We start from the raw sequence: 16,002 nt of genomic DNA on the forward strand, positions 1-16,002 counted from the left end.
GCCCCTTCCTTTTCTCTGGTCCTTCAGTGGGAGCAATAGATCAAGTGGGTGAAACCTGTAAGGCTGTGAGCCAAGCGGGCCTCTTCTTTCTGTAGATTGCACATCCGAGGCAGTGGCCAACGGCCTGGGGTTGGTCCCAGTCTGGAAGGCTGGAAGAGCGCAGGAGTGAGGTGAGGTGTGTGGCTGGACATGGCAGGCAGAGCGAGCACGGTGTGTGCCGGTCTTTGTGCCACACTTCAGGGCCCACCAGGAAGGCCCCAACACAGGAGAGGCAAGCAGTGAGCCAAGTGACTCACTGGAACGGGCATGAAGGTTCACGTGCAGGGTGGCGGCAGAAAGCCATACAGTTAAAGCCCAATGAGGGCCTGAGGCAACACCCACATTCCACCGCCCTTGTGATCTCCTGCCCCTGAGTGTCCGATGAGCCCCAACAGGCACCGCTCCTTAGGGGGACAGCTTAGGTGGGGCAGGCCGTCGGGTGCTGCTCAGAATAGGTCTGCATCCCAGAGGATGGGCCAGGGCCACATCTACACTGTGGTCTCTCTGCTCTTCCAGCCTCCTGACTTCCTTGGCACCTGCTTCAGAGGATGGAGACTAACACGCCTGTTTCTATCCGAGTGCTTCTAGGACCAGCTGCAAAAGCGTCAACTGGATTATTAGAGACACAGAAGGTCAAGGCCCATGCCTTAGCTACTCAGTCAAGAACCCTCTTTATTTATACTTTGATGACATGGATTCAACACAGTGCCTTGTACGTGCCAACCCCCTCTCTGCTGCTGAGCTGTGCCCCCTTCCTTCCAACAAGACGACTCATGTGTAGGTTACCATGTGAGAAGTACTGAGTCAGATGATTTTTTAATTCAGAAAATCCTTTAAATCTGTTTGGAACTTGAGTCCTTGCCAAAGAAAAGTGACGTCATCTGGATCTTTTCTGTTGTTGGAGCTGGCGACTGAAAGTAGGGCTTCTTTGATCTGCCACTGAGCTGTACCCTAAGGTCACTTGGTGAATTTTAAGGGTACCAGCAATGGAACCCAGGTCTCCTGTTTCCTGGCTCTGCTGTGAGCAGTCTACTTGTGCTAAATCTTTTTTTGGGGGTGGGCCAGGGAGACAGCTCAGTAGAATAAGCACTTGCCTGGCAAGCACAAGGGCCTGAGTTCAATCCTGTTCCGCACAAAAAACAAAAAAACTTTTTTTGGTACTGGAAATCGAACTCAGGACCTTACACTTGCCAGGCATGCGCGTGTGCTGCTCTGGGCTCTTGTGCTAAATCTGTGTTGTCCAGTATGTTAGCAGTGGAACTGTTGGTACACAGAAGTATATGTACAGCACATATGGCCATGAAAATATGTGGCACAGTAAAGAACATATTTGGTCTGTTCTGAATTCCTGGCGTACAGTTGCTAAGACTTGGAATTTCCTGACTCACAGGAGTGTCTTGTCATTCATTACCTGCCTATTTTAACCACACCTGCGTCCATGCTAAGTGGTGATTCAGGGCAGAGTCCCAGATAGCTTCAGCAGGTGGGTTGGCCACGCAAGGCGCAAGCTTGCAGCCCCTCCTGTCTTCAGGAGCCCATGGGCGAATGGAGGTTGGGCTGTAAAAGCTCTCACAGTCAGATCTGGTGCACTTTGGTTCGAGGTACTGGGGAGGTGGAGTGCCGTGGCCCCACTTCCTGCTCCACGCAGCTCAGCCACCTGCCTGTTACTGAGCGACAGCCCTTATAATAAACTGGCAAGGTGAAGCTGTGTTGCCCGAGGTCCAGGACTTGCTCTAGCAATTACTGAACCTAATGGGGCTGGAGAATCTCCAGTTATAGCTGGCTGGTCAGAAGTGCCGGGAACCCTTGTAACTGGTGAATTACGATGGGCTTGTGGGAGGGACTGAGCCCTGTACATGGTGTGTGTGTGTGTGTGTGTGTGTGTGTGTGTGTGTGTGTGTGTCTGTGTCCCCAGTTAGTGTCAGCACTGAATCACAGCGCTGAATTGCCATGGGGTAACGAAATGACATCTGCTTGGTAATATGACATGCATTTTAGTAATGTCTGAAGAAAAGCCGACACACTATTAGTCCACACTCAGATGTTCTCTGTGTGTGAAATACACACTGGATTTTTAGGCCTTAGAATGAATAAGGAATATAAAATATTTCTTTAGTAATTTTTTTGTATTACTTATTAAAATGGTATTTTGGATGTAATGAATTAAACGATGTATTCATTAAATGTAGAATTCATTTTACCTATTTTTTATTTTAAAAAAAATTATGGGGCCAGCAAGATAGCTCAGTGGTCTAAAGGACCCACTTAGGCAAGCTTAAGCAAGTGGAGGGACTGCAGTTCAATCCCCAGCACCACACGCCACGCTAGCCCCGCCCCTGGGCGGGCTGAGCCAGCCAGAGTCAGGGCATCGTGGCCCATGCCTGTAATCCCAGCGCTGGGGAGGCTGAAAACAGGAAGATTACTACAGGTCCAAGCTGTGTAGTGAGACCCTGTATGCATTAAAGGGGCTGGGGAGATAGCTCAGTAGAATAGGCGCTTGCCCAGCAAGCGCAAGGGCCTGAATTCAATCCCCAGTTCTGAAAAAAAAAAAAAAAAAAAAAAATGTAGCTTGCACTACTGTGTCTGACAGCACTGCTATAAATGCTATCTTTTCATCAATACTGTTCTTAATTAAAATCTTTGCTTGCCACTGCTGAGGGCATTTCCTGGCTATCAGCTTGGGATCTTTCAGAAACTCTTTATGGGATGATGAAGTCACCCAGTAACTCTTAAAATAAATCATGAAGTATGTTTAAAATGTCAGTTTCAGCTGAGAAGCAAGCCTGCCATGCCACTAGCAGTTTATAGGATAGAAGGTTTGGGAGATGGGATAAAGAACTCGGGCTCCAGCGGGACCTTGCTGGAGTATCCTCTTACGTCTCGTCGGTCACAGGAGCAGGGGTAGCGAGGGGCCCGCTAAAGGTTCTTGTAGGAGTCCAGCTTGTCACGGTTTCTTGGAACCCAGTGTTCTTCCCTTTAACTCCGACCTGAGGAATGCAGAGCTTCATGATGCTGACATCATAAACCCAGCTCCCGCTCAAACCCCAGACCAGCTGCTTCCCTCCAGACTGAATCTCAGGGACAGCCAAGGCATACTGGCAGGTCCTAAGGCTAGTCCTCAGGAAGGAGGCCTGGGGCTCCTGGGCTGGGTATGTGTGCCCTTCAGCCCAGGAAAGCGGAGGCTCATGGAGGATAGCAGTGCCTGTTTGGAGAGGGCTCCTCTGAGGTCCGGCCCCGAGGCCCTCAGCTCCAAGCCGAGCCAGAGAGTGCTGTCCAGAATGGAAATCACGTCTTGCGTCTGTGCTGCTCAACAGCTCCCCGAGGCTTCCCAGCAAGACTTCAGTGTCTCGCGCCCGAAATCTGCAAATCACTACGCACGCAGGTGGTACGCGGGAGAGGTGACACAGAGGAGCTGAGGGACCTACCCTGCTCAACACAGCTTACGAGAGGCAGCCGGGGCAAGAGCCTCAAGCTCGGATCTTCCTCAACGCTACAGAAATGCGTGCCTGACCCAGATGTTCAGGCCACAGGCTCAGCATCCTAATACTTCCTCAGCAAAGGCAGTGACATTAGCAGGACCAGGGTGCATCCTGCTTCCGTCCTGTGTGTGACTCCTGGACGTGACGCTCTGGGGGCTGTGAGCTGCACAATGAGCTTTACTTCACAGTCATAAGGGATGGATTTTCTTAAGAAATAAATTTAATTCAAGGTGTTAGTGGATGTAAGGCCGGTAATGCCTTCATGAAAGTTAAAAGAATCCAGTTACAAAAGAAGCACTGTGTACAGTTTCAAATAGCGGAAAGTACAATGGGCTCCATATTTTACAAAGTACAAAAAATTATTTCATATACAAAGAAAAATACAAATAATGTGCAAAAACCATTTTCACAGGTGGCAAATTTATAAAATGAATGTGATAGAAAAGCCCTTCATTCTTATTATTCTCTGATTTCTTATATATTAACACAGTTCTATTCCCTAATGTGTAGATAATTTTAAATTTGAAAATCTGGCTTATTTTTAGTCTACAAAGTAGTTTATGTTTTTAAAAAGGGAACTTTTATTACTGAAATCTTAGGACTAGATTGGTTTAATTTTATATTAAATTATAAGCAGGTAATCTGAAAAACAAGGGTATAGAAATCATATATACATATTTTTGAAATATTAGTTTGGTATTTGACATATTAACATTTCAAAGTGAACGCATCTAACCAGCGAGGGCCCTGGCTGTTTCAGTAACTGCGGCAGAGCGGTGGTTCCTGTTCATCGCGGGTGAACAGCACCCTCAGGCCTTAGCTGGACAAATGCCAGGCTATCAACAGTAAGGAGAACCAAAGAGCAGCTCTCCCTGCTCGTGGGTGCAGGTGTCGCTTGGGTGTCCAGCCGTGGCACAGGGAGACCTAATCAAAGGGGTGCGGTCACAAGTAGCTGGCTTCAGTCTAGCATCTTGATTAGGAGTTCAGTGCAAGTGTTCTGTTGGTTAGTGCATTCAGCTTTTTGCAAGTTATGTCGTGTAGCAAGCTGTTGGGAGCAGCACGTGTAGGGACACGAGGCCCTGTGTCCTGGAGCTCCTGATTCTATAGGAATCAGGGTTTTGGAAGCAGTGTGTCCTTGCTTCGGCCTGATCGCTGCATCACATCATTCCCCGGGCAATCTTTTTCCACCAGGATAATCTCGTGCAGTCCCTCTTTACCTGCCACCACACAGCAATGTTTCTCGTGAATAGCAGAGCAGGGACCAGGGAAGCACCTTTTGGCAGCACCAGACAAGTGAACATTTCAGAGGTCAGAGCAGCTTCCTCAGATGGGAAACCCACTCTGTGCAGAATGTAAGATGATCTTTGGAGGCTTCTGATTTTTGCTTGCTAAAAAGCTCTCCAAGGAAATCACGACCTTCGAGAGCAAACTGAACCTTCATGTAGAAATACTCAAGTAGCTGGGGGCCATTTTGGCTAAGGGATGGATGCCAGCAGGTTCAGGAGCATTCTTCTGATCCCTAATCTGGGACCCTGTTAGAATAATTCAGTGCTATACACAAGAAGGGCCTGGGGCTCTAACCAGTACCCTCCTTGCCAGTTAAGGAGATGCAGCAACTGCAACAAGTGGGACTGGGTGAGATGAGCGAAAGAGCCTCAGGCCTTGGGGTGACGTGCTGTCTGTTCCGCAAGGATCAGCACTCTCTCCCCACCTCTTCTTCTGGGGTTGTCCACGGTGTCAGGCATCAGAGATACAGCTCTGGATCCTGTCCATCCACTGCTGGGCACTCTGCCCATCTTGGGCACAGAAGTTATAGACACGCTTGCTGGTCTTGAGCTGCAAAACCAAATGACAGAGAACCAGAGATGAGAGGCAAGGCTGTCTGATGGCTTTGAGAAGCAGCATATGAACCTGGGGCCTTTCTTTCCACGCCACCCTAGAACCTCTATTTTCTTTCCCTCTCCTACCACACATCACTGCCTTTATAGTCACCTGACTTCCAGTAGGGGACACACAGAGAAAGGGGCACATGAGGAAAGCAGCATTTTCCCGGGCCACTGCCTCTGATGGGGGAGGACCAGCTGTGGGTGGCACCGTGGCCGCAGTGCAGTATGGTGAGGAGGCTCTTAAGAAAACCTGGAGATTTATTCTCTCCATGTCATTTTGTGTCCTCCTTCTTCATTTAGGGCCAGAATGGAAGTCCAGAACCATGGAATACAACCTCTGCTCTTTATGAAGTCCTGCTTGACTCTAGGGTCACAATGGACTGAATGAAAGATGTTTCCTACTGTGTGAATCATGAAAGGCCCCAAGGGCACCTTGGGGCTGCTGAAGATGTGAGGGCAGACAATTATCAGGTGTAACCAAGGATTTTTTTTTTTTTGGTGGAGGGTCAGGCCAGAGGATTACTGGATATGGAGAAAGCAGCACAATTCCTGAAGGCAGCTGGTGGCTGAGGTGACTGACAGCATTTACCAGGACTTTAGTTGCTTCCACACATGGTTCTCAGGTGCATGGCTAGCTAAGCAACATCAAGCTTGGGATCTGAGTGCTGATTTCCTTTCCTGGAGCACCTGTCCTAGCCAGATCACTGCTCTGAGGGCCCCGTAATTCATGGAGCAGGATGGGATGACATACAGGCAGAACCAAAGAAGGGCGTAACTTACATCAAAGAAAGCCTTGTCACTTGTGTGCTTTGGGGCACCCATGCTGGGGCCAGCGGGGATGACCATTTCGACTTCAGCCAGATCAATGTGGCCTTTGCAGTTTGTGTCTTCACCTGAGTCATAGTATCGCAGCTAGGACCAGATAAGAGACATGGAAAACAGCATGACACTCTGAACCGTATCTGATTGCTTTCATCTGTATTTTGCTTATATTTGCTAATGACTGTGGAGGACCACCTGAGCAGCTCTTCTTGAAAGAAGAGTGACTGTCTCCATCTGGACTGAGCCTGACCCTATTTCCTATGTACAGAGCTGGCTAGGACTTCTGTTTATCAACTGGCCTTAGGTACATGTAGGCCACCCACCTAGCTCAGCTCAAAATGATCACCTATTTCCCACAATTCTCAGTCAATCCTCCTCAAGCCACTCCCCCACTGAATAAAAACAGGGTGAGGCCCTGGGTCGCTCTCTTGGTTCCTGAAAGCCATCTTCATGTTTGGACTTAGAGCCCCTTGACTCCCCAGTGATTGAAAATGTAATTTAGTGTCTTTATTTTCGCCATGGGTTGCACTGTAAGTGGAATCAACTTGATGGGATTCTAATAACGTGACTTTGGGATTATAAATATTGGCCTCTTAGACCGAGACGAGGTCCAGGAAGTGTCTCCAACAAATGACTAGAAGAATACACAGAACATCAGCACATGGCGACCTCCAGGTAAGAGGGTTGGGTGGCTGGAAGAAGGTAGGGGAGAAACTACGGACTTCTGAAATCTGAATAAATGAATTACATATAAAAATCAGTCCACTAACACTGTAAAATATATCTTTAATGTATATATATATATAATTCCTAGAAATTGCTAGGAAGACAAATACTCTAGTAGAAGAATGGTCAAATGATCTCAACAGGCAAGTCAGGGAAGAAGTGCCAGTGGTCTCTAAACATCTGGGTAGATGATCAAGCTCACTGATCAGAGTAAGGTAAGTGAAATTAATGAGATTTCACTTTTCAGTTAGATTGAGAAATATTAAAAAATGCTGATATTACCCAGCAAGGCCTCAGGGACTCACAAAGGCTGTGGGAACACAATTTGTTGGAAATTCCTTTGGAGAACAATCCAGCAGTATCAACTAAAACGAATGTGTGTGCGGCTGGAGATACAGCTCAGTGGACAAGTGGACACAACACAAGCTGGGCCTTTGGCTCAACCTTCAGCACCACAGAAAAAGAAAGCATGTGCCTGAAACAGTTTTTCCTTCTCTAGAAAGTTGTTCTGTAGAAATAAAGGGGTTCCCTTCAGAACTGCGTTATCAGTGCTGGGGAGAGGGACCTGGCACAGCGATGAAGTGGCTTTCCCAAAAGAGCATGGAAGACCTCTGTTACGAATTGTTTTTTGTTTTGTCTTTCTGAGACAAGGTCTCGCTGTGCAGCTCAGGCTGCCCCTGAGCTCACTTTATGGCCCAGACTGGTCTCAAACTTGCAATGATGCTCCTGCCTCTGCCTCCCACGTGCTGGGATTACAGGTGTGTGCCACCACACCCAGCCTCCCTTATGAGTTGAGAGGACAAAAAGAGCAGCTTAATATTTGACTACATGGAGGATCCTTTAGATGTTTACTAAATTTGGTATAATAACCATGCATTACTTTTGTAATAAAAGAAAACAAAAAAGTATTTAAAATGTTAGCTCTGGTGAAAAGCCTGATTGGTCTAGTTTGGACTTCAGCGTACTGTACAAGGCAAGAAGGCGTCTTGCGCTTTTATCACGGCAGGTCTGGCCTGGAACGCTTCTCTTGTCTCTCTCCTCAGGGTTGGCATAAATAGGGATAAATGGAAACTGTGTATCTCTTATGTTAAAGAAATGCAAAAGGTTGGTAAGAATGCAAGTATAATTTAATGTAATTTTAAATTACAGCAAAATTATGACATTCTCCCACATTATATTTAGTGGTTGGATGGAACTTTTCTACATAGTAGAACCTCTATGATTTCGGAGATTGTTATTTTAAAGTAAAGCTCCCTAAAAGGGATTTTGTTTGTATATCTTAAAATAAATTCTCAATATTCTCCCACAAAGACTCCATGACCTTCATCGAATCCCTAGAGCAAGGGAAAGGGTGGCCTCCTAGAAGTCTTCCCCTGGAGGGGTCCTCGAGATGCAGGTTCCCTCCGTGCCCTGTACAGGGACAGTCCAGACATTCCCTGCAAAAGCAGCCTCCACTGTACACATGACTGCATGGGGCATTAGCAGGCGGATCCGCGGCCTCCAGCTGACCTATCCATGGTCAGAGTGTGGGAGACCACGCACCTCTCACTGGCGAAAGGTGAAAAGGAGTGGGAGGCTGGGGTAGGGATCACTTCCTGGCGCTAGTGAAGCACAGATTATGACACTAAGGATAATATCAAGTTGCTAGTGCAACAGCTAAGAATGGAACCAGGGTAAGATTTCCTAATCGCTCAGGCCCAGCCTACCACCTGCCCAATGTGAGTTCAAAGTTTGGACAGGAGCACCCCTTCTTCCTGTGCTGTCCTCCTCTAATGTTGCAGCTGTCTTTGTGGGACAGCAGTGTCCTCTGTGCCTGCACTCTGGGGAGTGCTCCCAGGCATGGACACAGATGGCAGTACTATGTGTGTACTGGGCTGAAGTGCTGGTGTGCTTCCTGCCCTGGCTGTGAGACCAGGCAGCAGAAATGATTTGAGCAACAGAAAGACTCCTGTGCCTCTGCGTGCTCAGGAGTCAACTGTCACTGCCTCTATCTCACCCACCAGGCAGAGGCTACTTCAGAACTTTCTCTAAAGTCTGCTGCTCAGGCTCAGGGACATCTGGGGTCCTTAAAGGCTCTAGGACTACAGCCTGTACCTGAGGAATGTGTCTATCTGCTGACAGCCACATAACAGCAGAGACTGAGGCCAGCCTCGACAGAAGAGATTTCTTTAGGCTTTTACAGAATTACCTGATGCTTTGTTACATCCAAAACGAACCAACGGGGTTTCCAGCCTTTCAGCAGAGCCCCTCTTTTGTAAAGTGTTCCCTCAAAGGACCTGGAAGAAATGACAACAGAACAGGTACTTCAGAATTTTCATTTTAAAAATGCTGTTAGAGGGATGCCTGTTATTTTTGTCAAGTCTATTTCCCGCAGAATGAAGAAAAAAAAAAAAAAATGCCTGAGTCCTCCCTGAAGTTTTGCTACCAGATCTTTGGGGGAGACTGCTTTTTTCCTTAGGGACCAGCACATTTGTGAGGTTAGAAACTGTTAGGGGCCACCGTCTGCTTGGACTGGCAAACACAGAAGGAGAAACAGAAGGAGAGTCAAAACAGAAGCATGAAGACATTGTGTGAGAACAGGTAACCTTGGCTGTTCCAGTTTGTCTGAGTGAAGTCTTTTTGTTGTTGTGGCTGGCTCAGGGCTCCCTGGGGGTGCGGCTGGCGCAGCATGTGGTGCCGGGGATCTAACTGCGGTCCTTGCACTTGCCTAAGCAGGCGCTTTAGACTCCTGAGTTATCTCACCAGCCTGTGAATTCCTTTTTGCTCCAGCTAGCACAAGTTGGACTTTTTTTTTTTTTTTTTTGGCGGAACCAGGGATTGAACTCAGGCCCTTGTGCTTGCCAGGGAAGTGCTTATTCTACTGAGCCATCTTTCCAGCCCCACAAGCTGGATTTCTAATGTCTGTCACTGTAAAACTACTGACTGACATACATGCCCTCAAAAGTATAGATGCAAAAGCAAACTGAGATAATCACAATCAAGAGTCAACTATAAATGACTATAACATCTCGGCACTCTTTTAGCTACAACATTGAATGTTTTCCCTCTTATTACAGAACTATTGAAGTACTTAGAAAAAATTCAGACTTAAAGGACACCCAAGACTGGCTGTGGTGGCACGTGCCTATAATCCCAGCACTTGGGAGGCTGTAAACAGGTGGATCACTATGAGTCCGATCTACACAGTGAGACTCTGCGGATCTGGTCCTAAAAATATAAAAATACAAAACAGAAAAGGACATCCACTTCCAGTTTATTAAAGGCTTTCCTGCACAGGCTGAGCTTCCTCGGGGCCTGGGACTGGTGTGGGAAAAAGGGGGGGATGACGGGGAGGGGGGAGCATGGGGAACCGGGGATCGTGCTCCGCGCACACCTGTTCTCATCACTCTTGGGCGTGTACTGGCTGTACAGCGTGGCTGCCCTCCGCTCCACCCCATTGGACGGCGAGACGCTGGTGCTCTGCTCCTCGCTCGGGCTGCTGTCTGGCAGGCGCAGGGCAGGCCGCTTCTGATAGGAAGGTGGGTTGGCAGACACCATTCCTGGGGACCCTACAGGATGTCTCTGGAACTGAAAAAGACAACAGGAGACAGGAAAGACTTTAAGAAATTGACCTGACAATTGCACATATATGAATTTATTTCATAGAAAAAAATAGATTGACGAGAAAAGATATATGTACAAAGATACTTATCTTGTAGTTTTTATAATAAAAACTAGAAACAACCTAAATATGCATTATTAGGCAGCTGTTAAAAAGTTTGTCACTTTTGACGATGGAATTCTAGAGAGTCACAAAATGCTAATGCTGATTTATACACGGTGGCAAACTGGTAACAGTAAGTTAAAAAACATATTTAAAAATAGTTTGAGGGCTGGCCAAATAGCTCAATGGATTAAAGTACCTGCAAGCAGGCACAGAGGCCCGGGGTTCGATCCCTGTGCCAGCCCCGCCCCCGGTGCGCTGAGACAGCAAATGAGACTGGGCGTGGTGGTGCGCCTGTACTCCCAGCACTTGGGAGGCTGTAAATGAGACCCTGAACATCCTGTAGACCCTCCCCCCCAACAAAAAGAAAGGTTTGTGCAGTAAATCCCTCTATTATGTGGGTTTATAATGATAAAACAAGTTTGACTGCATGGTCATTTATTTCTAGGTTATAAATTGTGGATGACTTTCATAAATTTTATAACTTTCTGTGTGTTACCTTATTTATTTATTTTTTTAAAATTTTATTTAGTGTGTGTGGCCAGCTCAGCCCACCAGGGGGCGGGGCTGGCCGACATGTGGTGCTGGGGAATAGAACCACGGTCCCTGTGCTTTGCTTAGCTTAGCTTGTTCTAAGTAGGTGCTTTAGACCACTGAGCCATCTCACCAGCCCCTACCTTTTTTTTTTTTATTCATGTATTCTTTTTTTTTCTTTTCAAAGTTTTATTGATAAACATATAGCAATGAGACAGTTTCAAATCAAATCGAAAGTACAGTTTCAACAAATAATACACTGCATATATTCTTCCCTACTTTTTTTTTTTTTTTTTTTTGGTGGTACCAGGGATCAAACTCAGGACCTTGCACTTGCCAGGCAAGCACTTAATCCACTGAGCTATCTCTCTGGCCCCCTACCTTATTTTTTATAAAATAAATTTATATTACTTTTTAGTTTTTTTGAGACAGGTTCAGGCTGGCCTTGAACTCACTTGTAGCCCAGGCTGGTCTCAAACTCACAGTGATCCTCCTGTTTCAGCCTCTTGAGGGCTGGGATTACAAGTATGTGCCACCAGGCTCATCCAAGTCTACATTACTTCCTTTTGTTTTTGTAGTATGGGGAATCAAACTCAGGACCTTGCACTTGCCAGGCAGGTGCTGTGCTGCTGAACTACATCCCCAGCCCCACAACTTTCATAACCAGAAAAATAATTTTAAAATTTTTACTTTTTTGGGGGCAAGTATAAAGGCATCACCTACGTGTATCCTGTGTGCTGAGAACAGCTGCGCTGCTACTGGAGGCATGAGACAGCGGCTAGATATCCCTGGTTACCAAAGACTCTGCTCACTCTTGACCTCGCCTTCCTGAAATGCTTATCAAAACACTCATCTGTTTTAATTTCCCTTCTGATGTGTTTGGGGCCAATGTGACATGGGTTCAAATGGTGATGCTACCAACCACCGGCCGTGAGATCTCTGCTCTGTTCCCTCATGCATAAGACGAGACCCTATTCCCTCACTGTAAATAAAGCATGTCTGTCCCTAAGCACACTTTACTTCACATGTTCTGTATTTGATAAATGTTTCCTAAATCTGAAACAGGAAATGGGCTATGAGAAGTGGAAAGTAGATTATGTATTTGTTTTAAAATTTCTATGATATACTTCTTAAAAGCAGCAAAGGGAGTTGAAGTGATAGAAAGTGGCATACATACATACATATATATATATATATATATATATATATATATATATATATATATATATATATATATATATATTTCCCCCCTGCTTATTACTCTGGAACAAATGGAGCCTTGCCAGTACACTCCTCTTTATGTGGTAGAAGATGAGCTGAAACCACAGAGGCACTGAGATAGGAAAGAACCTAGTAATTTCTCTGGATTCAGTGCCCTAAACATGCTGTATCACTGTGGCAAGAGAGACACTCAGGAAGTACTTGGTCATTTGGAACTTTCTATCGTGGACCCCCAGGACATAACCTTTCCCTTCCCACCATAAACCTACCTTGGTCTTGTGACCTAAAAAGTAGGCCCTATCTGACCTAACACCCTTGGAAGTGAAAGCAGAGAGGTAGCTCCTGGGGGTGGTATTAACTCACACGGTCTGCTCTTGGCTCTTCCTTAAGGTCCACAGTTACCTTCTCCCATAGCTGCTGCCACTTCTCAGGGGTTTGGTTCAATTTATGCTCCAGTTTTTCAATTTCCTGCATTGAAATGAAAAGCAATTTTCCGAGAGATCAGTATATTACAGAAGTCAGGATGTGCCCCACAGTCATTCTTCCTTTGTGCTGGGCTCAGATGAGCAGCATGGCAAAACAGCAAAAGAAGAAAGCAACAGATATGGGGCCCGAGAGGTCTCCTAACCCAGCAACAGTGCTGGGAGCATGAGCTTGTGTGATGCACTATGGCAAGATGAGTAGGACCTGTAATCAGTCTTTTTGTACAGAATGGGTTGAACAGTAAGAGATGAAATATGCAGCCCAAACACCTTCACCCTAGGACCGCCCATGGGAAATCTGATGGCTAAAGCAAAGGTCAAGCATTTGGCCTGTGTTCCAACTCTAATGGCTGAGGCAGACGAGAACTCTACCCCTGAGAGAAGCTCTTCAACTCTGGTAACTCAAACCAGATGTGGAAAGAATGAACCAAGAAATGCCCATGGAGATGGATTTCCCTTCTGGCAGGGATGTGGGATGGTGCTGTCACTGCAGCATACTTTTCTGGCTAGAAAACCAGAGGGCCAGGACTCTTCAGGAACCATCTGGCCCACATGAGGACTCACAATTGTTCCTTACGCTGCTACTGCCAGGATGGCTTTGGTCCAGAATATTCCTAGCAGAGGGTGGCTGGCAGTAGTCCCACCGGGCCATCAGCTACCCACATTTCTGACCGGTGGAAGTAAAGCACCCACAAAAGCCATATCCCAGCTTGGCTCAGGCTGCTTGGACAGCTAAAACAGCTAAGAAGTTGCCCAAAGGAGTAAACTGCTCCTTTGCTCAACTGCTTCCCTTTTCCACTAGTTAAACCTGGTGCCCCACAGATGTGAGTAAACCTGGTTTCTGTAGGATCCAGAAGTGCTACCTGTAACAGTAGCAGAGGATAAGAGAGGTGTGTCCCAAGTTCGCAAGCAGTCTTAGCCAAGTTCCCTCAGGATGCCAGAGGTGTGTCTCCACACATGACTGACTTACACTAAGGAGGCTGGTGAGAGCATCGGGCTGAGTACAGCTGACATCATCATAGCACGGCCACACCGTCTTTCTCCGACTGTGGGGCCCAGCTCCTCCTGCTAGATCAGACTCTTCAGAAGGGAAGTGCTTGGGGGTCAGCATCATCCAGTCATAGGAAGGCCCTGAAGACAGTGTTTCCTCTATGTAGTAATCCCACTTCTTGAGGCTGGAGATATTTACATTGGGCTTCAAGGCCTATTTAGAGAAAACTCTTGAACGCTTATTGAAACACCAGGTCCTATCATTTTCGGTCAGGGCTAGAATATTCAAACACCATTCACCTAAATATCTAAAAGTTATGGATCAAGATAAAGTATTAAATAAAATGTTCCTTTTTAATTTTTTTTTAGATTTTTTTGTCTTTTATTAGATTTTATTTGCTCTCACTTTGGGTATTATAAATTATGTAAATAAATAAAACATGTTCTGTCCTCCTACTTTGACAAATATGACCTCCTAATGACCAGGAAGGCTAGGTTCAAATAAAAAAATTCTTAGATTCCTCAGATTTCTAACCTAGGAAGTGGTAGCCCTCAGGGAGTTGCCCTAGCTCTCAGTCTGTGGCTTAACCTCCTCCTCCCACCCTGGCCTTGTATGAATATTTGTGTATAACTTAGTCCACAAAGCCGAACTGTCCACTGTCTGACAAATCGCTACATCTTGCTATCCTTTGGGCCTAAGGGCACATACACTGGCTTGGAGGCAGACAGAGAAAATCTGGTGAATGGCTTCAACTTGGAGAAAGAATCTCAAGGCATCCAGAGCACAGGTTAGGTGAGGAGAGGTATCTAAGCACGTGCCCTTAGTTTCTTGTACCTTCTGAGGAGGGTGCCTCTGGGGGAAGACCAGGGTGGGGTTCTAATGCATGGGACCCAGGGAAGGGACTCTCTTATCCCTAAATAAAGGCGGTATTGCTTATCTCACCCACTTGTTCTATCTCAGAGCCTGTGCTATGTAGATGTACATGAAAGAGCAGCATTTTCCCTGATATATGCTTTTTTTTTTAAAATTTTATTTATTTATTTATTTATTTAATTTGTGTGTGTGTGTGTGTGTGTGTGGCCAGCTCAGCCCACCAGGGGGCAGGGCTGGCTGGCATGTGGTGCTGGGGGATTGAACCGCGGTCCCTGTGTTTTGCTAAGTTTGTTCTAAGTAGGTGCTTTAGACCACTGAGCCATCCCACCAGCCCCTATGCTGTCCTTCTTGATCTAGATTGCAAACACCTGCTTCCCACACAGGTCCTTCCCTGGATACTGCACAGATGACCTTAAGAAATCTTTTCTACAGAGTTGTAGATTTTTCAACTTGGACTACCTGCTGTGATTTCAAGTTTCATTAGCTCTTTGTTCTAGAAAAAGCTACTCTGTTTTGATTTTCTTGACATTATTCCTTCTTGGTTCTAATTAGAGGCCAACTTCTAATTTTTGTGGCAAGAATTAAATAACCTTGATCTTATTTTAAATTTCTTTTGCTTTAACTCTGTTAAAGTTCTTTTTAAAAATATTTTAAAATTTCTTCATCTCCTTTATGACCCAAACACACAGTATCTCAGACTTTCAAAAACTTTTGATATGAAATCTATTCAAATATTTATTTTAAAAAGAACTTAAATAGCTTATATACAATAGAACTAAGAAAAAGTTTCACACAAAATATTCAGAAAATGAAAACAAATAGTTTCTTACTCTACCTCTATTTCCACTGGTGAATATAAATAATTAAAGAAAATGGGACTCCTCTTATGCATTTTGTCAATACACTCCCAAATACAAATTCCTTTCTTGGCATGCTTGTCTCCTTTATCATCAAATAAAGTTCCTGTAAATTAAAAATTTCAATGAAACAAAAATTAACATTCTTCTTAGAAGAGTGATGCATGCAGCAGATAAAAGGGTGAAATATTTCTTATGGCTCTAAAAACAGCAGCATATGCAGAAACCTTAGAAGATAACTGCAAGCTGGGCTGGAGAGATGGCTCAGTGGTCTAAGGCACCTACTTGAAACAACCTTGGCAAAGCACAGGGACCGCGGTTCGATCCCCCAGCACCACATGCCAGCCAGCCCCGCCCCCTGGTGGGCTGAGCTGGCCACACACACACAC

General features: G+C 45.8%; 1 protein-coding gene across 2 annotated transcripts in view; it reads right to left on the reverse strand.

Moving 5' to 3' along the window:
• Positions 1–2,752: 2,752 nt before the first annotated feature.
• Sbf2 (SET binding factor 2) overlaps positions 2,753–16,002 on the reverse strand; it is a 508,807-nt gene continuing 495,557 nt past the window's right edge. For both annotated transcript variants that reach the window (XM_004634868.2, XM_023719341.1), the window contains exons 34-40: positions 15,592–15,719; positions 13,863–14,096; positions 12,774–12,878; positions 10,326–10,519; positions 9,141–9,228; positions 6,185–6,316; positions 2,753–5,354 (exon numbers count right to left, since the gene is read on the reverse strand). In XM_004634868.2, the coding sequence (XP_004634925.1) occupies positions 5,256–5,354; positions 6,185–6,316; positions 9,141–9,228; positions 10,326–10,519; positions 12,774–12,878; positions 13,863–14,096; positions 15,592–15,719 (980 nt within the window). In that variant the 3' untranslated portion in view covers positions 2,753–5,255. The remainder of the gene's footprint in view (positions 5,355–6,184; positions 6,317–9,140; positions 9,229–10,325; positions 10,520–12,773; positions 12,879–13,862; positions 14,097–15,591; positions 15,720–16,002) is intronic.

Source organism: Octodon degus, unplaced genomic scaffold (assembly GCF_000260255.1).
Source record: "Octodon degus isolate 3935 unplaced genomic scaffold, OctDeg1.0 scaffold00067, whole genome shotgun sequence".
In the NCBI taxonomy this organism is placed as follows: domain Eukaryota; kingdom Metazoa; phylum Chordata; class Mammalia; order Rodentia; family Octodontidae; genus Octodon; species Octodon degus.